Below are 26107 nucleotides of genomic sequence, written 5' to 3' on the forward strand. Positions count from 1 at the left end.
AACGTCGGTAATCCATCATGTGTTATGGGCAGATTAACTTTCTATTTTTATTATGTTTGCTTAACTGCAACAGATATTAATAGCTGTAATACAAATGTTGTTCTAAGAGATAATGAACGTAATCAGTAATTATATTCTGCACTTTTATCTATATAGCTAGAACAAAAATAATACAATTTTTTACATTAAAATTACAAACGGAAACTGTATTCGGAAATTCGCAATGATTGCAGATTATACCATCATGAATAAATGTAAAACAAATGAGTGAACTAAACGAGCACTAATCGTGATAACATAGGTATTCTTATCAGCAAACCTCTTTTTGTCGGCAATCGATTCCCACGGCAAAAATTGAGCATTATCTAATAAATAAAATCGATTTCCCACCGTGTTGCTATTTGTATTACAATGTTGCCCACTTTTAGCATTGATATGGATCAAACCTTCTCCGTGTGAGAGGAAGCCCGTACCCAGCAGTGAGATGATAAAGCAGGCTGATGAACATTGCTTAAAATTAAACTAAAAATAAAACTGTAGGTACTATCTAGGACATATTAGCTTAAAATATTACTTTATGCTTCATCATTAGTACTGTATTATGGTTCTTATCAAATGATGTCTGCAATCACTGTTTGCTACACTATTCTAAGCTGTGCAAATATTGGCATCGTCTAGAGGACGGGAAAGAGCAAACAAATTCTTTAAAAACATTATAAAAATCGTGTGACTTTAGTATGTATGTCAATGCTATTTTTAGATGCACTCTTCATAAAAGTAAATACACCTTATATAACGCATTTATTGCCTTTGGCAACCGATTCCGTATATTTGTGAAAATGAGATTGTTGATTGAAGATGACGTTGTGTTTCTCATGCCCTAATTCAACGTTCCTTTGATCTGTCATACGATCTCTATAATAATCTATGTATAGTCTTCTTACACTACATAATAACTATGGGTATATAGTCGGAAACCGCTCTATATTGCAGTAAAGTTAAGGTCATGGCATACATGAATGGCACAGCTGATAATATAAGGTAGATCAAGCCCGCTGTCACCTTGCCATTGGCTTTACGATTACGATTTAAGGATCTAATAAAAATGAGAAGTTTATCGCAGGGTTAGAGCAGTAGCTTTATAATTAAATACATATACAGTTTTGTAAGATACTCACGTAATAGCTTTCCTCTTGGTGGGTAGAGACATGTACCTCTGCACCATGGTCTGATTGACGGAGTTAAAGCAAGTCCAGTATAAGAAGCCTCCGACCACTGCACCCCAGCCGGTTTGACGCTCGAACGGGGAGAAGCTCCAACTGATGACAAAAGATTAGGATTTTGGTATAATAATGCTGGCCGTGGCATGAAATATAAGCAGGAAAATTTATATGAGAAATTGTAGCTATTGACATAACGATTATGTCAATAGCTACTACTTAATTACTAGTCACAGATTTACCCATAGCACTTGATCAGCAATGATCGCAAAGAATTACAATAATACCTGTTTTGCCCAATAAACACTCAAATAGGAAACTGTAATGATTTGCTTTTTAGACTAAGTATTCGTAATTAAAAGTAGAAAGTAGATTTCTAATTTAAAATCCTTAATAGTTTTTCCATTCACAATAGTTAAATGCACTTAAATATGCTCATTTCCCTGAAGCGTTTCAGTATTTTCTCTTAGTTTGGGCAGAAGTCCAATACCTACTTATACATCAAAGACGTCACGAGTGCACATTACATAAGAAGTAATTTCTAATTAATCTTTATAATTAGAGAGGAATGAACGGCAACTATGCGTATCAAATTATGGTATGTTTCTAACAATTTGTATTAAAATGTTATTTTGTCATACGTCATGCAAATAACTCATTCAAATAATCCCATCACATCAACATACATAATTACTTAAGTTTTTTCTTGACATTACTGTACATAATATGAAGTGTATAAATACACATAGTTATACTATACTGAAGTTAATATAAATAATGTACATTGAATATATTGACACGTGCAGAGACATTGAAGACACCTGAGAAAGATACACATAAAGATGTAGGCTTATAGGTATATAAATAACTATAAACGACAAATTCATGCGTGTTACAGTTACAGCCTTTTTATAGTCCCACTGCTGGGCACAGGCCTCCTCTCACACGGAGAAGGATTAAGCATTGAGCATACGTATTCTAACTGCAAAATAATCATGATACTACATTTAAAGCATTTTCACCTAGTAACGATAACAGATATCTGACTATTTGAGAAGAAATTATGTAAGACCAATCTTTCGCCAAACGTTAGCGAATGCGTAAGATTAGACCGTACGTGTTAGATATTTTCGTACGTCACCTAATATTATAGAGATATCTATATATCTAGATTCATTCATTCAATGTAATTATGTACCTATTGTATATAGGTATGTATATACAATTATGAGATGTCAATTTGTATCATAGCTATATCGTGTCAGTAACAATGGATGACGTTACATTTGATAGTAAAAAGAGTACTTAAGCTTTGGTTTCCTAGGAAAGCGGTGCCGTCATATAGCGGCCGTAATACAGCGGTGAATGACGTCACCAGAACGTTGTCTATGTAAACAAAATGGGGCGGTTTCCTAGAGAGCGGTAACTGACGCCGTAACTTCAAAAAGCGGTGCCGCCATTTGCATGACGGCCGTCTTGACGGTGTCAGATAGTTTGGTGAACGTTTTATTGAAAGCGGTGAAACTTTTTTAATACGTATTTGTGTTTTTTTTTTCGGAACAACGTCAAAAATTTGTTACAACTCTTGGAGCAGCGAGGACGACGAAATTTTAATAGATTTCGTTCGTAACCGCGAAGCAATATATAATATAAAAAGTAAAGATTATAGAAAAAATCAACTAAAACAGAATTGGTGTCGTGAAATTTGAGAAATATTAAATAAAACAGGTTAGTAAGTATGATACAACTAACAAAAAGTTTATGACGGTGTGTTAAAACGGCCGTGGAACTTTCCGCATGTCATCACCGTAAAGACGACCGTCTATTTGCGTCCGTAATATGACGGCCGCTATATGACGGCACCGCTTTCCTAGGAAACCCAAGCTTTAGTAAGTTCCTAAGTACTTCCCTCGGTTTTTACAGTTTCATTCCAACACAAAACATAAACAGTATTATTGTTTGTTTCTTAATATTTTTCTTAGTCTTATTATAACTCAGCATTCCAATATGCTAAATCTCCCATTAAACTAATTATCTTCGCATTAAATGCCAATCAATCATTGTTTTTGTAGTACCCAATGCAACAACACGCCTGAGACAAAATAGTGTGAAATTCTTGAAACAAAGTGTGAGAAATCAACAATGTCTGAATTCTGGTCTGATATGGCGACATTTTCACACTCGTTAACCAAAATAATACATGATCGGTACCAATTTTACCCTAAATACCAGTGAAATAAAATTCTGCTAAAAACAGTAGAATACAGTCTAGTGTTTTATTAAGTACTAATGGTTTCCCGTGGTTTCACAGCATTTCATGAAAACCGCTTCCCGTACCATGATAAAATAAAGGATATGTCACCCTAGGATATTGTGGCTTCGGGATAGAGGAATAATTTTTCAAATCACTGTAGTAGTTTCGAAGCCCTTTTCCGCTTAATGATTATTAGTAACCAAAAGTACCTGTGGATTAATCCAAGTAAGTACTGCAGAATATCAAAGAGTTTTTAAGCAGTGATCAGAAACTCTTAAGGTTATCAGAACAAAGTTCATTGGTACCATATTAACGCCACGTGTGTTCGTTGCCGGTCATTTGCCGGGTTAAAGATTACAGAATTGCAAAAGAAAACGTGTGAAACATATTTGCATGTAAATGACATTATCGCAAAAAGGTAAGTGAAGTGCGTACCAGTAAGTATGAAATGCAGATGGCAGATGTAATTTTAACAAGTCAATAATTTTGACAATATCCACAATTTTTCTGATAAAAGCTATCTCACAAGATCCTGTTATTACTGATAGAAGAAGATACACTTCCTTTTATCTTTTACTAAGATTAAAGTCACTTTAAGATAATAATAAAGCTACGTACTTGTAAATGAATTCGGCAATATTAACATGACTCAAAAACCTAAAACAATCGTACTGTAAAGTTGTTCCGTCAGGGCGTCGCTCATAAGTTGTTACATCATTTATAACAATAATATTGTCACTTTTAAAAAGACAATTTATTATTCATATTAAAAATACTAATTACTTACTTAGACAATTCAAATCGTCCAGTTTCGTTGACAATTTCTATAACATCCTTCATCCCGCCGACGGCGATTGTCCCGGCGGCGGCCACTAAGATCACTCCTATGAACATAATGCCGGTCTGCACTGAATCCGTCCATACTACTGCTTTTAGTCCACCCTGGTAAGAAAATAATAAAATATTAAATAGTGTCAACTTTCAGTATGTATTCTAGCTCATATTGCATAATTCCTCTTAGATCACGGGCAAGGTTTAATTAAAATATTTGAAATTTGTTTAAGTTGTTCAAAAATCTATGAAAAAGGTTATCCCAAAATGAGCTACTCAAGCTAACAAAAAACTGGCTTTTGTTCAAAATAACCCTCTTTATCAGCACTTAGGAACCAGATACAAGAATATAGAGGTACCTATAATCACTATAGTCACATAACATCATAATCACGTGTTGCACCACGTTGCACGCAATGCAACAATTAGCCATGCAAGATGACTTTACCTACGATCAAACTGATTGATATTTATGCTTTATGAAAAAAGATATCAGTCAGTCTATCAGTCTTCTTTAATAAAGGTGGATAGAACAGTACTATACATAGTATATTGACATGTTCATGCATTTTACCAAACTACGTTTAGGTTCAGCAAATGTGAGTAAAAATAAAACTAAAGCCAACAAATACGTCAACAATAACTACAATGAAGTGAATTAAGACACTGATGCCCATTTTCACCAACAATCTCTTAATCTAAGTGCCACTTAGAATAAGGGCTCTCCCAATTTTGACATAAATAACTATGGATAAGGGATACCTAAACTTTGGTGAAAAAAATTTGGTGTTCCGTAAATGCTCTTAGGGGATCCCTTAACTTAGGTATTTGTTGGTGAAAATGGGCATGAGTGACTTAAAACTTAAGTTATATCTCAAGTGCCGGACAAAATCGCGCGATAAAATTGCATAGTTAACAAACATTCCAAATTAAGCAGGTCAACAAGAAAGCATAGTTAAGCAAATGATAAACTAATTGCTACTCACTAATACTGTATAAAGGCCACATATGGTGACCATAGAACCAGCAACTGCATACACACTGAATCCTGTCACTGAAAAGTAAAAAACAAAAGAAGCGGTATAAAATAACATCTATGTACACTAAATATATAAAAAAAAAAAAAAAAACAAAATAATGGTGACTTACATTGATTAAACGCTAATGCTGGCACAAATATGATCATCGGCAGGAAAAGAACCTTAAACAAACAAAAAAATAAATACATAAATGAGACAATTTATTTACCAACTAGATATGAAATGACGGCCGTAAGAAATAAAACAATGATCAACGAATTCATGATAAATACATTTGGAGCTATGCACGCTGTTTGTCAATTTCTTATTGAGACGTAAATAAGTTTCTTGGGTAGACTAGCCTTTCAAATAACTATATATGTAATTCACTGTCAAAAGTTACACCGACAATTTTCTTCCAAATCATCATTAAACTCCTGCCCCTGTCTCAAATCAATCGACGCATTATTTCTATATACTTATCCATGAAAACTTCTATTTCAAATATATGTTCGTATTTCTCTATTATCTTGTCTCAGACTCAGCCCCGGATCTTCAATTTTTTTTAGGCGGGGCAAAATCTGCAAAATGCCGCCCCGCCTACCTACTTATGTTTATTTTCACCTTTATCATCCATATAATTTTAGCTATCAATATGTAGGCAGGCAGGGCCGTCTCTAGCTCATGTAGCGCCTGGCTGCAATCATCACCCAAGCGCCACCTATGTATTGAAGTACTTAGAGTAGTTACAAGGAATATAAATAAGAACGTTCGAATGAAGTGCACTATTTGGTAGGTAAAGGACTTTAAAAAATGTGTCCAATTCATTGTAGGCTCTTTAAGTTATGAAAGTCGAGACAGAACGATGCAATTGTAAAAAGCAGCGCGAGCGAAGCGAGCGCGCAAATTTTTTAATTTGGGACACAAAAAGTTAATTAGTTTAAAAAAGCGCTGTAACAAACAGCAAGCAAACTTTTTGGTTTTTGAGGACTCCATAAATATTAATTTTTTACTACATTTGACCAGTGGCGGCGTAGCATCGGGTGGCACCCGGGACGGACTACTTATCGAGCATCCCCCACCTCCCCAAAAAAACGACAGAACATAATCACGTAGTAAAAAAAACCTACAGTGAGCCCCAGAAATGTTCGAGATGTAGGACACAAAAGATCCCAATTTAAAAAAAAAAAAAACGGTAAATGAATCCGCGAACATAGCGAGTGCGAAATTTTTGAGTTTGTTAACACAAAAGTACCCAAACAAGTTTGATAAAAAGCACTGTATAGTGAAAGTCCTCAACCTCCGCTTACAAATAGCGCCTAAACAACTTAAAAATAACCACTGTAAAGTGAATTTTTTTAATTGTTACTTTTGAGAACTGTAATTTAACTCTGAATTAAGCACAAATAAAAAGAAACCGTGACTGAAGCGAGCGTCAGTTGTTTTTGCTACTTCGGTGCTTTAAATTTTTGTTAGATTGAGTACTCAAAAAGCAAGGGCAGAACAAAATAGAAATTAAGAAAGAATCGCGAGCGAAGCGAGCGGATTTTTTTTTCTAACTTTGAGGAATTAATTTAAGTAATCAGATAAAGCAAACATATAAGAGAGGGGTGACCGCCTCGATGTCTCGCGCATGCTCTGTCGTAGTTTTGTTTAAAATTTGAATATAAATAAAATGAAACAGTAAATGGTAGTGAACCTAAGCTTCGCAGATAAGAATGTGACTTGTCCCTTCTGCCCGCGCCATCCTGGTCATGCAGATATGTGTCGACCAAGATGGCACCCCCCGAGATGTGGTACCCGGGGCGGACCGCCCCTTCCGCCCCCCGCTTACGCCGCTACTGCATTTGACTTATAAAAGTTAAGGCAGTGTGGACTTGACTTATGAAGTCATTGAGGCAATGCATGTATAATATTGCGAAATTTTTTGAGCCCGCGACATAAAAGTCCCTGATAAGGGACATTGTAAAGCAACAAGTAGCTGCGAGCGTAGCGAGCGCGAATTTTTTTAAATTATTTATTTGAAGACTCACAAATTAAACTGGGAATTATGTACAAATAAAAAGAAAACGTGATTAGAGACTGAATCAATGACCGACGACCGAGTCAATAGAAATAATAAACAATCAGAAAAACAGCCGCGTTGTCATTTAGCCGCGAGCGTAGCGAGCAAGAATTTTTTCACTTAGTTGGAGGATGTTAAAAGTAAAAAATAATCAAAATGATCAATCAAACAAAGCGAATGCGACTTTTTTAGAAACTTTGCTTGTCAGTATCGAAATGTAATTTCATCGAAATTTCCTGGTGGTGGGGCGTCCCGTGGCGCCCATGAGACCGAGCAAGGCGCCCGGGTCATGCGCACACCCTGCACCATAGGTTAAGATGGCGCTGTAAGTACCTAACCATTACAGTAATCTGTGATGTAGGATTTAAAATAAAAATAAATATATGCGATAAGCGTTCCTGGCTCATAGATGATCGCAAATAATTTTTAATAGTTTCCTAAAACTTCGCCTCGTGAATAATAAATGTTTGTGCAGTGGTGCAGGGTATCGGTCAAGTTGATATGGCCACGAAATTGCTGTACTTGTGCTATTATTTATTCCGTGGTCAAAGTTAAATAAATAATGAGTTATCCATCTATCTACTACTCTGAACCTACAACACGTTATCCATTGGTCTGTGAAGTGTGAATTTGGCAGCCGCCTGATTTTGCCGCCCCCTGAATTTGCCGCCCGGGGCACAGGCCCCGGCTTGCCCCCCCCCTAGATCCGGGGCTGCTCAGACTTATACAAAGTATGACCATGGTTCACGGTCAAGGGTATAAATACCGCCGTGTACATGTCCAGTGATTAATACGTCCAAGTGTTCTAATTATTCTAGCTGCTTGAGTACAGTTCTGTGTTTCCGCATTCAGCAGTAATTAGGAATTATTTAGTTAATCACTCGTACCAATCTATTTGCTGGTCGGTTATTAAGCTGTCAAATCGATGGTCCAAAGGTTAACATTTATGATTGCCGCAAGTAGCTGACTTCTCCTTATTTAAAAATAATTTCGAAAATTAGAGTACCTATTAACACATCTTTTAGACATCTAAGTACCTAAAACAATAGACATACGTAACAAGGTGCTAAGTATAGCACATACATGCTGAATGATATGACGTCTTCTTCAATTTGATAGAACAGATCGGTCCAGCGGCCGCTTCGTCTATATTTTTAAACACAAACGTAGCCATTACATGTGGCATATTTTCCCAAGTGGTCAATTGACCATTGTAATCCTTGAGTACATTGTTTATATTGTCAATTGCAAATTGCGTGACCAAAGTCCACTATCATAGAGTACCTTGTCCCGTTGGTCGACCGGAATCGTATTGAAATTACATATTGTTTGTAACACAAGCTTGTTGCTTTAGGAAAGTATACTATAATCAAGCAAAATTAAATGTTGCTGTAGAATACTTAAGTCATAGTTTATACCACATATATGTGGTATGTCCTAGTGCCCAACTTTTCATCTGTTTATCAGGCCAAGTGATGCTTAGGCACTTGACAAATAAAACAGTTTCCTCAGCATGTGTTACAGACTAAAGCACGTGCTAAATACAAGGATGTTTATTTCGGTTGTAATAAACGCAAATAAACACGTGTGCGCTTATAAATATAATCCGTCAAGTCAATGATCTAGCCGAGACTTCGCGATGTCCACTTTCTACGCAAATGCAGCGCGTGAGAAAGTTGATACGTCTATGGTTTACAATAAAGGCCTTTATGGTTTAGACTAGTCTGTGGAAAGACTAAATATAACTATTGTTAATTGAATTGATTTTATATCTGCTTTATAGTTCATTAAACAACATCTAGGTTGATAGTCTCCACAATCGGTAGTAAATACTAGAAAATTGGAAAGTCTCCGCAAGACATAATACTAAGGTAGATAGTTTTATTTGCGAATATAAACAGTCTACAGTTTTAGACTCATCAAGATCGACGTTTTGTATTCATGTGAAAGTGATGCTTTTAATCGTCAAAGTATTGTAATGATCCTACTGGACACACTCATAATTTCAAATTGATACATTTCTCAATTTAACAATGACCAATTCCTTGACCAATTTATCGGTCACGATTATAAGCAGTTTTCGAATAGTAATTGAGAATTAAACTAAGATACCTAATTTAAAAGATACTTAGTTTTTCCACAAACATGACGTAAGTCCACGGGGCACGGTTTCGCCAATGTACCGCAGACAATTGATGTTGATTTTGTCCATACGAGTCGACACCGGGTGGTCAAAGTCCGATATGTCGGTGAAGCGAACGACCTTATGCACCGTCTCGTTTACACTACTAATAAGAATTGCTGATTGGTTAGTAACAAACTAGCTTTTACTTAACTAGAGTTTTTTACATTTAGAAGTCTTTAACTTGATCTAAAAAATGGATGTGCTATCCTCATTCTATTCTATTGAAAATTATCTTTGATTTTTCCTTGTCAAGAAATTGTCTTCAGTACTTTTTTGCAGCGAATCATAACATCGTGTTCATAATTTATTTCTAAAGAATGACTTCATAGTTAGTTTAGACATTGTTTGATTATTGAGATGTTTGCCTACTTAAATAAGTACAAACTTCATGTTTAGTTTAGAAATATTATACCTGCACTGATCGGTACCTACCCGTACAGGTTTGTCTGTACCGGCAACCTGTTTCTTTATGTAAGCACCCTAAGTTATGTGCACATGCAAACTTATTGAAGCCTTTCGTGTTGAATGTGAGTAATAAAAAATATTCCATAGTTAACAGTTAAGTCACTAGCATAAAATAATTCCGTCTACATTGTGGTCAACAGCCATAGAAGACAAGGACAGTAATTTAATTCGAACTCTTTATATCATGAATGAATACAGGCGACGTATGTATTTGAATACTCAATGGTGATTAAACCACGTCATAGATCAAAGTGAAACAATATTTAATTATGTAGGGCCGTATAAGAAATTCAAAGACAGTGTGATTGTGGCATTATTACGCAAATGAACTTACCTCGTCCAGTAAAAACAACACTGAGGCGCACGCACGAACATTCTTGTTGAATCTTAACTCTAGATACTGAAACAAATAAAATTACGTTAGTACCTAAAAAATAAAATAATCTTTATAAAATAGTTTATTTCTTCAACAAGTTTTTACAATATTATTTAGCTGTCGGAACTACCCCGGAAGCATGTAGTAATGCTTGCATTGGGTCGTTCCGCTCCTTAAAATAAAATGGAAAGAAAAATAATGGAAAAACTACGACTAATAGTATAGGTTCTTTTATTTTAAAAACAGTTGATTATAATCGTTCGAACGAATTTTTAAAATAATTATTTATATTATAAGTATTTTTTAACACAAATTAGTATTGTACTACAAAGTACAATAAATACCAAAACAAAAAACACTAACTAAACGAAACAGGATACAAAATTGACTACTTAAAGCATTATAAATACTAGCTGGTAGGTACATATTTTTTGTATGAGACCAAAGTCCAGTGCAAAAGTTGTCGTTTTGATATATTACCGCACACAATGATAAGATCTCGCAACAAATGATGAATTACTCCAACATTGAACGAGACGATTGTTCCAAGTTATTAATATTTCATTTGCAAGCGAACTATCTCAGGCATTTAAGTTAATGATAGAAATGATTTATACTTGCGGTTGAAATTATCATTAAGAAACAGTACAGTACCTATCCGTAGTGTTTATAATAAAAAGAAGGTAAGTTTCTACAAAGATTTATCGTTTTTTTTACCATATCCTTTTTATCCGGAGGAATCATGAATATAACAGAGGACAAAAAATCTCTCATTATGCCATGACTGTAGCATTTGTTTTAAGAAAATAATGAAGTATTGCTAGCTTTCAGAACTCAATTAGGAAAACCAAAATTACAATTAAATTGAATACAAATTAATTTGCAATAGACCCAGTGTCTTTAAGTATGTAGGTATTCTTTATTTATATCCAAACATTAATATCTATCATCGATTTATTACATAATACGTATAGTAAGTTCAACTCAGTCTTGCGCGCGGCCTTATGTGTGGGTAACCCTTGTACATATACAGTGACTTTGTGTGCGTGACAAGAGGTACAGTCGGGTACAAATACAGTTATTTAGGGGTTACGGCTGTTTAAAGAAAACAGTTATTACGTAATTTAATGTTTATTTATTTATAATGATTCTGAATCGCTCCTTGAAAAATCAAATGATGAATTTTGCATTTTTAGTCCACACTTTTATTTATTGTCCTCGTACCCCGAGCTAGAAAATATGTAAGAAGTATTTAATTCATCTTAGATATTTCACCTCATTTATTTCTTAGGTACTGTCAATGTCAATTTGAAAAAACGTATGAGAAAATAATGAAAAACTGTAAAATGTAATAATAAAAAGCTTTGAATGTTGTTTCATTTTTTGAAACGCTACCTGACTCCTTAAACATTTTCTCCGTGAAGAACTAGACATTTTTGTAAACGACTGTACCCATAAGAAAAAGCGATAAGAACACGTCATGCTCGGACGACGTCACTGTCACACGAACGAAAGTTGTATATTTACAAGCCGACGCACACATAGGGCCGCGCGCAAATCTGAGTTGAACTATCTATACCCATGTTCATAAACTGCCCACTAAGTTAAACCTCTTTACTCACCTCATAAGACGAAGTTAACCTAAGCGTACAGAACACAGGCAGGTATATGGTGACCACAGCTATGCAACTGAGAGATACTCCGATCACGACCAGCCAGTACTGTGTTCCGTAGTTGTATATCTCCGCTGGGGTGCCCAATATCGTCACTCCGGAGACGTAGCTGAAATATATTGGGTTATCAGAATGTGTAGAAAAATACAGGACTGCTCGTTTCAAATGGAATACATTCGGAGTGAAGAACAGAAATTGCATGAATTATAGGAAAACTTTTTCCGGGAACCGCTTGTGTGATAAGACCTTTACACATAGTTTTCCCGTTTAAGATTAATCATTCTCATTTATTTACTTACTTCTTTACTACGTAATACTTAAAAAAAATACGTATTATTTGAAGGAACGGTATTAAAATTGGTCATAACTAAATTATACACAAAAATATGCGCAATATTAAGAAAATGCATTTTCTCGGTTTCATGCATGCATTTAATCGTGATTGTGAACAATTTATACGATTTAATACTTCATCAAATGGCCGTTTTAGTGCTCATAAACCTGATAAAGAAATTTTCTCCAGACTTTTTCTTTGGTAGGTAAGTTATTTTCATTTGTAGAAAACTGTTTCTTGTCTTTCAAGGTTGAACTAACTAGAGTCGTTTTATTCCGAATTTACATTTGTACTTGTTAGTAGGTCATGAAAACCTTCTTGACTTTTAGGTTTATGCGTCATTCATTTATCGAATAAAATTAACAAAACAATAAAGGACAATGCCAGGGTCTGGGCTCAAAGTTTGCCCAGCAGTGGGAGTAGTTCCAGCTGGTTCCATAGTGCACTCTGAACACGAAATCCAAATATTTTTGAAATCGGTCCCAGAGGTCCCGAAAAAAACCGGTTCAAATGTTCTCCATAGATAGTCACTTGGCAAAGCCTGAGCTATTTGCCCAGTAGTGAAAGTGGTCGAAATAGGTTCTTCACTGCACTGTTAACACGAAATCCAAATATTTTGGAAATCGGTCCCAGAGGTCCCGAGAAAAACCGGTTCTAATGTTAAACTTGAACAGTCACTTTATAAAGCCCAAGCCATTTGCCCAGTAGTGGGAATGGTTAGAATAGGTTCTTTACTTCACTGTTAATACAAAATTCAAATATTTTTGAAATCTGTCCCAGAGGTCCCGAGAAAAACCGGTTCAAATGTTCTCCATAGATAGTCAGTTAACAAAGCCTTAGCCTTTTGCCCCGTAGTGAAAGTCGTCGAAATAGGTTCTTTACTGCACTGTTAACACGAAATCCAAATATTTTGGAAATCGGTCCCAGAGGTCCCGAGAAAAACCGGTTCTAATGTTAAACTTGAACAGTCACTTTATAAAGCCCAAGCCATTTGCCCAGTAGTGGGAATGGTTAGAATAGGTTCTTTACTTCACTCTTAAGACGGAATCCAAATATTTTGGAAATCGGTCCCAGAGGTCCCGAGAAAAACCGGTTCTAATGTTAGCCAGCCATTGTTAGCAAGCCATTTTAAGCAGCCACAAACCTAACAACCCCTTTTCTTGAAATAACATTCAGATAGTTAGTGGTTTCACTGTTAAAGGTAATAGTTGTTTCTCTTGCTTTTCAGTCTCTATCTACCACAATCAGTCCTAAGTTCGTGTGGCGTCATGCAATTAATATCCATAATGGCAATGGAAAAATCTTATCAAGACGAATAAAATAAGCTCGAACACGAGGTAGTAAATAGATACCGTTGAGGAGTTTCCTCGTCTCACTGTCGTTTCCATCGTCAGGTCAGGTCTTAACCTCCACAATTTTGTGGTGTCGGAGACATATACCCAAATGACAAGTTTTTATTCGATATGTGCTTACAATTTCCGAGAGTTCCCTATTGTTTTAAGGTTTCTATCACCAGACCCTGGACCGAATAACAAAGGAATTATTTGGAAAGTAAATCCTTTCAAACAATAAAATGATTGTTTAAATCGGTTGGTAAACGACGGAGTTATGCACGTACGTAAAAAGAGTGCAAACGAACTGAGAAACTCCTCCATTTTTTGAAGTCGGTAAAAAAAAATTTTCGTTCAATACCTCGTATTTGTCGATTAATATTAAGATTCATTTCAATTAAGGTAATAAAAGTGGAATAGTTGAGTTTGTAAGTATACTTTTCGTAATATTGAATAAGAGTCAAACCAGTTTTTCTCAGGACTCCTGGGATAGATTTCGAAATATTTCGGTCTCGGACCTATTATAAGCCTATGGAACATAATACACTATGCAGTTACTGTGGGCAACTCTTGAGCCCAACTTCCATACAAAGAATAGCATTGTCCTTTATATAGATGTAGGTTATATAGTATCGGATTTCTCAGTTTGAAATCAGGACCGTAAATAAATGCATACTTCACTCAATATTAAGATAAAAAATGACGTGGCTTTTTGCTTACAAGTTTCTTTGAGTGACAGATAAGGGCTGATTTTTCAATCATCTGTTAACTTCTATCTGAGGAATAATTATGGCGGTTGGTTTGACATATTTTCTATACAAAAGCTGTCAAAACGTCAAACATATTCCTCTGATAAAAGTTATCTGGAGATTGAAAAATCTGCCCTAAATCATTTTACCATTTATCTATCTGTCTATGTCCGGTATACTTAGGTACAACTACGTAATATGTCACAGAAAACCTGCGATTCATATGAATGGGACTGTTACATTTTTAAAGTTAACTTATCCCGAACTACACTAACTAGCAATAATTTCGTCATTTTTCAGTTATGATCTATGAATCAGGGGCTGCGGGTTGCTGGGGCTGCGGGTTGTTGGGGCTGCGGGTTGTTCGAAAGAGATACCGCGGCCCTGGTACACAAAAGGCCTATGACGGAACACGACGGTTTTTAGTCAGTAAGAGTCTGACACTCCCTCACCGCTGCTAACCCACAGCGGGAGGGGTCATTTGATGATTTTTGACGTCGTTGATCTATGAATCAACTAAATACTTATCTAAACAAAAGTCTTAATTTTCATAGAAAACTACTTTTACAGAAAATAACTTATCATATATCTCACCTGGCAATAAGTGACATAGCCACAGGGAAAGTAGACAGCGTCCGTCCTCCAAGGAGGTAATCCTTCACATCTACGACCTTCTTGGCCTTGGACCCAATGGCGCTGTACCATAAACCTCCCGCGCATGACACTGCGCAGAGCACTCCGAACACCACGTAGTCCCCAACCCCGAAGCCACCCTCGTTCATTGTGAAAGGCATCTTGAACTTTGTGACCTAGGGAATAGAAATTAAAATCAATTATAGTTAGTTACAAGCTAGTAAAGTCACGATAGAAATTACAGATTTGAGAAATTAATTGCATTGTTGGAAACGTAATTTGCAAGTAGAGGCTGATTGTGTGTTTGTGCTGTTTGAGAGACTGAAAATTAATTATGTTAATAAAAATAATAAAAATCTTTATTGTCTCAGATTATACAGTTTCACAGGATGATTTCTAATATGTACATCACAAGTTTGCGCTTTAGATGTTATCACTGTCTCCCAAACTAAGCGAGAGCTTGTATCTTGGGTGGCAGTGTTAAGTCGTGTATTTGCTTGTTAATACAATTACAGTATTGATACGGTACGTGAAACGTTGTCGCTTATTACAAGAAAATAAAGATTAAGATTTAATTGAAAATATTTAGCTATTATCTAAAGGACCATGTGTGAGTGTGAGTTGTGTGAGTGTGAGTTGTGTGAGTGTGTGTTTAAGTGTGTGAGGTGTGTGTGTGTGTGTGTGGGTGAGTATGTGCACGAATAGGATTCTTAGCGTGATAGTATGTTTTGTTTGAGCCTGGTTATGAAGGTAGATGTGAATGTTGGTTACGCGATGTATGTCAGTAATTCTTCGGTTTTAGTGTAGTTCATGGTTAGAAGCCAGTCAGTAAGGGTGTTTTTAAGGTCGTGGCGATTGAGTTTTCCGATATTGAGTTTCTTATTTAATTCATTGTAGATTTTTATGCTTAGAGCAACAAATTGTATGTAATGTTGTTTCATAAAATTGGAAATGTATCCTAGACATCATCATAATCTGCCCAGCCTGTTCAAAATTATGTTGGGGTCGGCGTCCAGTCTAACCGGCAGCTGAGTACCTACCAGTGTTTTACATGGAGCAACTGACTATCTGACTTCCTCAACCCATTCACTCGATACCCATTGGTAAGACTAGTTGTCAGACTTTCTAGCTTCTGACTACCGGTAAATTTATCCTTTTTTTTTTTTTTTTTTTGTTGTCGCTGGGTAAAAAATGCTATTACGCATGCCCTTCCCGTCGGGGGACGGGAGAGGGGTATGTGGGACTCCCCGGTAACGACGTTCCCGGTATACCCACTAAAAAGGCCCAGCGGCACTCCGACCTCGCCTGAGTGGAGGGGGTCTGGGAATCTATGGCATCCAGTCCCCCACCGGCGATTGCCCGCCTCACGGCAGGCCCCTCATGCCTCCCCCCAGTGGGGAGAGGTCCTTATTATGGCCGGAGCACAAGGGGCGATCCTTGTAATGCAGGCGGTGGCACCCCCGCGCCTGTCGCCCGCTGATCACCCCCCGGGGCGGATGGGGACGGACGTTGTGTTCGCCGTCTTCCACCCCTTCTTCGTCTGCGGAGCGGCGCTGCGAGAGGGTCGTTCTCCCGCAAGCGCTCCGCCGCCTCCTTCTGTGACATGACGTCCTCACAGAAGGAGGCCACCGCGTCCCATGCCTCTTCACCTCCCAGCATGGCACCAATCACACTGGGGAGCGAGAGGTCATCCCCGACCACTGCCACCAGGGCGCGGCGGGGTTCAGCCCACGATGGGCCACCCCCAGTGTGTGCTCTGCCATATCCACCTCGGCTGCACAATGGTGGCACTTTGGGGTCTTCTCCCTCCCAATCCGGTGCAGGTACGCTCCAAAGCAGCCATGCCCGGACAGCACCTGCACCAGGTGCATCGAGAGGCAGCCATGTCGCCGATCGAGCCATTCATCCAGGACAGGCCCGATGGCATCCAGCGTCCGGCGACCGAACGTTGACGAGGCAAGGTCCTCGGCCCAGTGCCGAGTGATTGCCTCCCTCGCCTCCTCACGCACTTCTTCCCGTTCGATCGGGTCCGGGTGCCGGTCTAGCGCCCTTTGCGCCGCCGTCCAGTCGTACACTCTGGCGAGCACCCAAGCTTCGAGTTCCCAAGGAGGGGCTCCCGCCAGAACGCACGCCGCCGCGAAGCTCACTGTGCGGTATGCCCTCGCCACCCGCTGTGCAATGGCCCTTTGTGGCCTTCGGATGGCAGCGGCGTTCCTCCGACCGCACAGTGAGTCTGCCCAGATTGGGGCCCCGTACAGGGCCATACTCTTGAGTATGCCGGCGTACAGACGCCGGCAATGGTCGCCGGGCCTCCCGATGTTCGGGAGGAGCCATGAGAGGGCGCCCGCGGTCCTCATCAAGCGCGTCGACAAGCCACTGAAGTGTGCGTTGAAGCGCCACTTGCTATCGAGGACTATGCCCAGATATTTCATCTGGGGCTGTACCCCAATGCGGACACCCTCCACATGTATATGAGCGTCAGGCGGTTGGTGCTGCCGGGGCCCATGGAAGAACACGGCTTCGGTCTTTTGCAGCGCCACCGTCAGCCCTAGGCGGGAGATTCTGTCCACCACTAGTGAACCGCCCGCCGAGGCCAAGCTGGCCGCCTCTCCAAAATTTCTCCCCCGGGCAATCAGAAGTGTGTCGTCTGCATAGCAAATGATAGACGTGCCACGGGGGAGGTTGCCCCGCAAAAGCCAGTCGAATCCAATGTTCCACAGGAGCGGCCCTAGAACAGAACCCTGTGGGACACCGGACTCGACGCCGTAACGTCGGAGCTGGCCCGTCTTGTCCACAAGGAGGACTGTGCGGTCCCTCAGGTAGTCCGCCAAAAGTCCCCGCAAATACGGAGGCACCCCGTGGAAGCGGAAGGCCTCCAGTATGGTGGAGTGGGGAATGGAGTTGAAGGCGTTGGCTATGTCGAATGACACAGCCAACAGTCCGTCTCCCGCATCCATCGCCTCCCTCACCTGGTCTTTTAGTCGGGACAGGGCGTCAACTGTCGAACGCTCAGCTCGAAAACCGAACTGAGCGTCCGCTAGATCCGGGCCGATTGTGCTCAGATGTCTGTTGATTCGGGCGGCGAGGATCCTCTCGAACATTTTGCCGACCTCATCCAGTAAAACGATGGGTCGGTATGCCGATGGGGAGTCCGCCGGCCGCCCTTCCTTCCGAAGAAGGCACAATTGGCCCTCCTTCCATGGCTTCGGGAACCCCTCGCACGTCAGGCACGCACTGAAGAGGTCCCGAAACCTTTCTCCCATCTGGGATGTGGCGATGGCCACCACCTTTGCGGGGACGCCATCCGGACCTGGGGCCGTCTTTTTACCCCTGAGGCAGGAAACTGCCCTTTCCACCTCGTCCTGCGTAATCAGCGGGATCTCCTCGGCTGACGGAGCTGCACCTCGCGGGGCGCTCATCTCTGGTGGAGTGAAGTTGTCCCTGCGTGGAAACAGGGACTGGACCACCCCATCCAGCAACGACGGCTCGAGAGTCTCGGCAACTGGAGGACCGTACGGGCGCAGTTCGTTGCATGCCGCCTTGTACGGCCTCCCAAAGGGATCAATGTCCAGACCCTCAAACATTTCCGCCCTCGCGCGATCCTGGGCTGTGCCCATTCGCGCTGTCAGCGTCGACTTGGCCTCTATGTAGGCTGCATAGAGGCGGTCCTCGTTGTTGAGGTCGCGAATGCGCCGCCGCCGGCTTCTTGTGTAGGCCCGCCTGGCTGCCACACAGGCGGCCCGTAGATCCCCCAACTCCTCCGACCACCAATAAACGGCACGCCTAGGAGGTGGACGATGAGACCGAGGCATGCTAGAGTTGCACACCTCGGTCAGGGAGACCCTTAACTGGACCGCTGTGGCGTCCACATCCCGGACTACAACAGGAGGCGACAGCCAGTCCTGGACGAACGCCGCCTCCACGGCGGCTTCCCGGTCAAGGCGGGAGAGCGCCCACCGCGGGAAGTGCGACCGACCCTCCTGGGTCCCCTGGGAGCCCGGGGTGGAAACATCAAACCGCACGTATCGGTGGTCTGACAGCGTCTCCACCAGCTCCACCCGCCAGTCCACTACACAGGCCGCCAAAGAAGGGGAGGCAAAGGCGAGGTCCACGATGGAGCCCCCCTGCCGCCGCACGCAGGTATGAACTGTCCCCCTATTCAGCAGGGACAGACCGGACGACATGAACCAGGTTTCCACCTCTCGTCCTCGGGCATTTGTGGCTGGGTTACCCCATAACACAGATTTTGCGTTGAAATCGCCCATGACCAACACCCGGTGCTGCACCACTCCGCTTGCCACCCTGGCGAGGACCTCGAGAAAGTTCTCGAAGTCCGTGAGAGGGCGGTTTGGAGAGAAATACACCCCTACAAGGGCTATGTCCCCCCACGCGGCGGCGACGTATCCCGGTCCTCTCTCTAAGAGCGAGAGGGGAGGGGAGTCCGTGGAAGACCGCGCCACCAATGCAACCGAGCCGTTGTCGTCTCCCAGCCAGCTGCCAGGGACAGAGTACGGCTCGGCGACAACCGCCACGTCCACCAACCACTCCGTAAAGGTTTGGACCAGCAGGCTCTGGGCTGCTCTGCAGTGGTTGATGTTCGCTTGAAGAACACGTCTACGATGCCCAGCCATCAGTCGGTGTTCATCGCGCTTCCCTCGGTGGACGGCACTGGAACTGGAGTTTCAGTGGCGGCAGCAGCGGCAGGCCGCACCGGCGCCTGCGGTTTGCCCTTCTTTGGTGGCGGTCGGCATTCCCTGCCCGCCATCACGTGGTTGGCTGGACGACCACTGGCAGCGCATACTGCGCAATGCGTGGTGGCCGCCTCGCAGGAGGCCAACCTGTGCCCCCCTTCCCCGCAGCGGAAGCATAGTTCCCCACGCTCGGCATTGGACGGGCAGAGAGGCCGGGTGTGCCCGATGCCGAGGCACTTGAAACAGCGCATCGGCGTATCTTCAAGCACTCGGACCCCACCCGAGCTCAGCCCGACCGGGAGGCGACCCTTAGCCAAAACCGCCTTGGCAGCTACGACCGGGCACTCTAGTCTCACAGTGCCCATACCCCTGCGGCCAGGTCTAATGGCTCGGCCCTTGACAGATGCGACGGGGCAGCCCCCCGCCGCTGCAACCGCTGCCACCACCTCCTCTTGCGTGACCGAGTCGTCAAGGTCGGTCACCTCTAGAGCCACACACTTGACGGGCCTCGCAACCATGGCCGTGTCCGCGACAGCCTCTCGGAGCTTCGTCGCGAAGAGGTCCGCCTTGGTGCCGCGTTGCGCCCCCGAGAACTCGAAGATACGAGCCCCCGTTTGGGTCTTCCGGCACGTGACTCGGCCAGCTCCAAGTTCCGCAGGGTCGACGTTTGTACGAGCCCGCCGCAGTACGGACTCGTACGTCTCCCCTCGTTGCGCTGCCTCTGGAGTCAACGTGACTACCACGGCTTCGGTTCTTGGAGGAGGAGCGAGCTTCCTCCTCTTGTCCTCTGAGGCTGCAGGCTTGGCTGCAGGGGGCTCAGGAGCCGACTTTTTCCCCTTCCGCTTCCTCGCTACCACCTTAATCCAAGGCTGGTTGGAAGGGGTGGTGGAGGGCAGCAGAGGGTCTTCCCTCACCGGTTCGAGAGGGACCGTCTGGGTAGTCGGGGCTGGTGAGGTCTTCTTGCCCTTTCCTTTGCCCTTGGTGGTCTTTAGCACCTGGGGCTCCGACTGGGCTGGAGCCGTTGAGGGCCCCGGTGCAATTGGCATTCGTCCGGGCGCCTTATCCGCCGCGAGTGGAGGGCGTAGCCGCGTCTCCGGCAGGAGCCGGTCTTCGATGCCGGCAAAACAGGCCCTGGTGAAGGCCCTCTCCTCCATGACCACCTTGCGGATGATATCCTCAAGGTTAGAGGAGTCCGTCCCCTCAGGCCGAGTCGTGGGCTCGGCAGCGCGCGCGTGCAACGCGGTCACTTCTTTCTGCAGGCGATCCACCTTCGCCTGCAGTTGCCGCGTCTCATCGGAGGTGGTGCGCTGCGCCAACTCCTTTACAATGCCGAGCAAGTTCGCTGCCCGGCATTTCAGGGCCTTCTGGAAGGTCCCCTTCAGATTAGAGGACTTGGAAGCCACCTCTAGGATCTCCATCTGATCCTCCAGAGCCATGCGCTCCATTTCCTCCACGGAGTGCTCCGCATAAAGGACACTGGAGACTCCGTGGCTGGCGCTGGTTCTGCTTGGCCGGTCGTCGGCTTCTAATACCGCCCGCTTGGCGGGCTTTTCGGCTGCGTCCGAAGAGCCTCCGGAGCCCCGCTTGAGGAAGGCCCTCTTCCTCGTCTGGCGGGTTGTGACACCGTTCGTTCCACTCATTTCTGACTCCGTGTCGGACAGGTCGGTCGACACGAGATCATTACCTCTCATGAGACTAGCCGCAGATGGTGCGCGGCTGGTCTCTGATGCCGAAGCATCTCGAGATTGGCCCTGAGAAGGGCCTTTGGGTTGGCCCTGAGAAGGGCCTTTGGGTTGGCCCTGAGAAGGGCCTTTGGGGAGACAGCGCCCGGAGGCGGCCCTCGGAAGACGTGGCATTGCCACCGACAGTATCGAAACCTTTACCGACTTTACCGTTTCGACGCACAGCGTTCGTTAGCCGCCGGCCTGCCACTCCGTTACGGTGGTCAGGCGCGGCGTTGCCCAGGGGTCACTACGTGGAAGTCAACGCTGTGGGGGGACCCCCCGGTAAATTTATCCTAGGTATGGGCAATGAATATATGTACATAATTTTTTACTGTATAATGCAATAAGAAACCTTTCTCCCTGACATTTTGTGTGAAAAAGTGTTAATCGAATTGGTTAGCCATAAATATTGTTTTGTTGTGGTAATTATTGGCTCATCAACGTTTTATTTGACCGACAAGAACAGTAGCTGACGCATTTGCTTGACGTCACTCGCTGCTGACGTATTTTTTACAACGCTCTTACGTTTTCTGCTACCTGTGTATTTGAGGAATAAACCATTGATAGTGGGAAATCCGATGGGATATAAATAAGTACTAAGATGGGATATAAAAACCTGTTGATACAAATTCAAAAAAAAAAGAGATGTTAGAAACGATTTGTTTACAAATTGAACAAAATCGTTTTTATTTTTAAGAAAGCATAAGTACTTTACGTTTAACTTAAATAACAGATGCAAGAATTCAGTATTGAGCCGACAATATTGTAACACTTTCTAGTTGATAATAATTGACTAGTGATCTTCACCTGTCTGTTATGTAAACACTGCCTGTACTTATGAATGACACTCATTCATATATTCAGCAAATGAATTATAATAAAATTATTTGGCATCGAACGCTCTAACAAAGTTATCACCGCTTGAGAAAGGAGAAAATGTCAAATCGGACTTGTACGACAAGATTAGTTTAATTGGTTCCAATCTTGTGTGGCTACAAAAAGTAAATTACCTCAGTTTTAAAAGCAATATTTATAAAGGTTAAAGTGAGTCTTACTTTTAATTAAAATAGGGTTAGAATTTTTTTAGGATTGATATTTTTGATTTTTTGAAGTCGTGGTGGCCTAGTGGGCAAAGAACCAACCTCCCGAGTATGAGGGCGCGGGTTCGATTCCAGGTCAGGCAAGTACCAATGCAACTTTTCTAAGTTTGTATGTACTTTCTAAGTATATCTTTGACACCAATGACTGTGTTTCGGATGGCACGTTAAACTGTAGGTCCCAGCTGTCATTGAACATCCTTGGCAGTCGTTACGGGTAGTCAGAAGCCAGTAAGTCTGACACCAGTCTAACCAAGGGGTATCGGGTTGCCCGGGTAACTGGGTTTAGGAGGTCAGATAGGCAGTCGCTTCTTGTAAAGCACTGGTACTCAGCTGAATCCGGTTAGACTGGAAGCCGACCCCAACATAGTTGGGAAAAGGCTCGGAGGATGATGGATGATTTTTGATTGTTGAAAAATTATGTCTGTTAGTCGGTGTCTTAGTGAAACTGCTGTTTATTCAGAACATATTTGTTTACTTTCCACAATAGTATCTGCTATGTTTTTACTTTAAATCAGCCACAGTTGCGTATATTGTCAGCAGCAACCTTGAAGACTTGTTTGAAGACGATGAACTTTAACATTATAGACCTTAAATTATTTGTTACATCACAATCAATATTGTGAATATCACAAAAGTTAAATATAAGTTGTTTGAGGCGTTGCATTCACGGTAGGTAATAAAAGAACTACTTCAAAAAGATTCACTTATTGAGTGATCGCAACTACCCGGGAAGGGATTGTTTCTAAAAAAATAATTGAAAGCATTGCCTATTATATGCTTTTTTGTGTTTTTGCATCCCCTTTGGCTCCTAATCTACTGCACCGATCTGAAAAATGTCACCACTGAGTTCAGTGTTGGGACGCTACACTCTACCCCGGTACGGTTATATGCTTCCGCGGAACTCGGGTGTAGCCGCGAGAAACGGCTAATTAGGTATTTAAGAAAATTAATTTCAATAATAATATCGGGCTCTCATGAGAGTCGTGGTGGCCTAGTGGGTAAAGGACCAACCTCCCAAGTATGAGGGCGCGGGTTCGATCCCAGATCAGGCAAGTGCAACCAATGCAACTTTTCTAAGTTTGTATGTATGTACTTTCTAAGAATATCTTAGACACCATTGGCTGTGTTTCGGATGGCACGTTAAACTGTAGGTCCCGGCTGTCATTGAACATCCTTGGCAGTCGTTACGGGTAGTCAGAAGCCAGTAAGTCTGACACCAGTCTAACCAAGGGGTATCGGGTTGCCCGGGTAACTGGGTTGAGGAGGTCAGATAGGCAGTCGCTTCTTGTAAAGCACTGGTACTCAGCTGAATCCGGTTAGACTGGAAGCCGACCCCAACATGATTGGGAAAAGGCTCGGAAGAAGAAGAAGAATAATATCGGGCTCTATATAACAACAGTTTGAAAGAATAAGTCCCTCAATACATATAGTTTCTTCAAAGTATTGAACGCGAAATTGAAGTTGAGATATTTTTTTCGCAAGATAGTGCTATATTAAGATCTGGAAAATAACTAGGTGGTCAAGGTTAATTTATCGAAATGACTTTGCGAAACTGGTTCCTTCAAAGATGGGACGGACTGACAATGGTATATTATCTATAATATAAAAATGAATCGCAAAATGTGTTGGTAAGCGCATAACTCAACAACGCCTGGACCAATTTGGCTAATTCTTTTTTTGTTGTGTTTGTTATTGTCAGGAGAAGGTTCTTATGAAAAAAAAAATTGGGGAAAATAGAGAAGTCAGTTGATGGGAGCGAAGCCGCGGGCAAAAGCTAGTTATTTATAAAATTAATCTGCAGGTGAGATACTGAAACCCCCAAAAACCCGCTAGATATATGGAAACTTCTTAATTGTAAGACAATAGTGGGAAATTTTGGGTTTTGGATGTCAATTGTGCACTTATTTAAATTCGAAAAAGCCTTCCTATGTAAATTAGAAATTATTCTGAAAATCCATGCATCGATTTATTTATAAAACTGAAAATTTGTTTGTTTGCATGATGCTTTACGTTTTTACGTGTGTTTGCTTGATCACGGCAATCTCCGGAACTAGGAAACCGCTAGCGGAAGCTGATTGCTTTATAAATATCGCGCGACAACAAACGTCTTGAATGGTATTGTATAGTCAAAGGCTTGAAAAAATAAGTTAAGTTAAGAAAGGACGTCTGAGAATGCCAGTTGAAAAGCAATTCGTTACGTCGATAACCACACGCTTAGAAAATTATGATTTTATCTTAAGATGGCATGTTGCTGAAAACTGACATAAGGAGCTTTATTATCGTTGTGAAAAGTGTGCTGAATAAACTAAAGAAGAATAAAAGCCCAAATTATTGAAATTGAATTTGTGGACTTCATCGAGAGTTGTTAAAACCTCCACCGAAGATTTCATCGTCACCTATACTTATAGCTGAAATAAATCTTCTGTCTGCTAAGTCAATTGATAGGATGTGGAGATGCTCAAATTACCAGTCATTACTCTTTTTATTTTATATATGCGAAAGTGAGTTTGTGTCACGCTTTCGGCTGAATCGAAAGAGATGAGATTTAAAATAATTATATTTTTCATGTAGAAGGACTTTTTCTTAAATTTGAGAAGTTACTAACGATACTTAATTAGTATTGCGACTCGGCCGGATGATTGTCTTCAGTTCAAGTATGTCCAATATTTTCAATTTATTGGAATAAGATATTCTTACTTAATATACTATCGTCATCAATCGTGTTTCTTTTCCGCGATCGCAAATTGACCTTGTTAACAATAATTTATTTATACCATAGTCAACAAATCTCTCATTCGTTTTATTACTGAATTCTTGTGCAAATATACACCCGTTAACCTATCTTATACTTGTTTAACAACAATTTATTCACTCACCTTAACTTTTTATAAAAAAATGCAGTTAATACTTCGCTAGCGCGGAAGTAAACACATAGGAATTGTCTGCATATATGGGATGCTGGCAACCTCACAAGGGCACGTACATGTATTGGCAAGAACAACGTCACCAAACCTACACAACCGCATTGCACAGTTTACTTTCACTTAACATAACTTTACAAAACACTGACGCGAATATCCGTCGGCGGGATCCGCGCTCGCAAAACTAAACTCGAAATTCCCGCGCGATCACATGTCAATGTCACTCCGTAAATCATTCAAGAATTTGCACTAAGAACAAATTATAAACAATAACACACGCGACTATCTTGCTATATTCTTAGCAACAATTTAGAGTTTAATCATACAACACGTCAAAACTACCTATAATATTTATCGTTCATTTGTAATCATTCAATATAAATATCGAAAAGTTTTAAGTGACGTGCACTTTAGTAGCTGTCTGTCGCGAAACCGTGCCACAGATTGTGACGATCCACATGGTTTTGAAATATAGTGAAAATAGTTGTGTGTACGCAGCGACACCTAGTGTGCACCACATAAAACTCCATTCATAT

General features: G+C 41.8%; 2 protein-coding genes across 2 annotated transcripts in view; both read right to left on the bottom strand.

Annotated features, from left to right (window-relative positions):
• The window catches only part of LOC124645960 (sodium-coupled monocarboxylate transporter 1-like), a 32809-nt gene extending 6779 nt beyond the window's left edge, over positions 1–26030 (bottom strand). The window contains exons 1-8 of the mRNA XM_047185955.1: positions 25527–26030; positions 15097–15311; positions 12038–12197; positions 10374–10439; positions 5455–5506; positions 5292–5359; positions 4262–4416; positions 1179–1319 (exon numbers count right to left, since the gene is read on the bottom strand). Coding sequence (XP_047041911.1) covers positions 1179–1319; positions 4262–4416; positions 5292–5359; positions 5455–5506; positions 10374–10439; positions 12038–12197; positions 15097–15296 — 842 coding nt within the window. The 5' untranslated portion in view covers positions 15297–15311; positions 25527–26030. The remainder of the gene's footprint in view (positions 1–1178; positions 1320–4261; positions 4417–5291; positions 5360–5454; positions 5507–10373; positions 10440–12037; positions 12198–15096; positions 15312–25526) is intronic.
• Positions 19766–21517, bottom strand: LOC124645717. Its single transcript, XM_047185578.1, has one exon. The coding sequence runs from the start codon at positions 21515–21517 to the stop codon at positions 19766–19768; it is 1752 nt and encodes a 583-aa protein (XP_047041534.1).
• Positions 26031–26107: the final 77 nt, after the last annotated feature.

The sequence above is a fragment of the Helicoverpa zea genome, chromosome 3 (genome assembly GCF_022581195.2).
Source record: "Helicoverpa zea isolate HzStark_Cry1AcR chromosome 3, ilHelZeax1.1, whole genome shotgun sequence".
NCBI classification, from domain to species: domain Eukaryota; kingdom Metazoa; phylum Arthropoda; class Insecta; order Lepidoptera; family Noctuidae; genus Helicoverpa; species Helicoverpa zea.

Bases quoted from the DNA above. Each gene is read 5' to 3' on its own strand.
- LOC124645717 (XM_047185578.1), bottom strand. From the start codon at position 21,517: ATGAGAGGTAATGATCTCGTGTCGACCGACCTGTCCGACACGGAGTCA.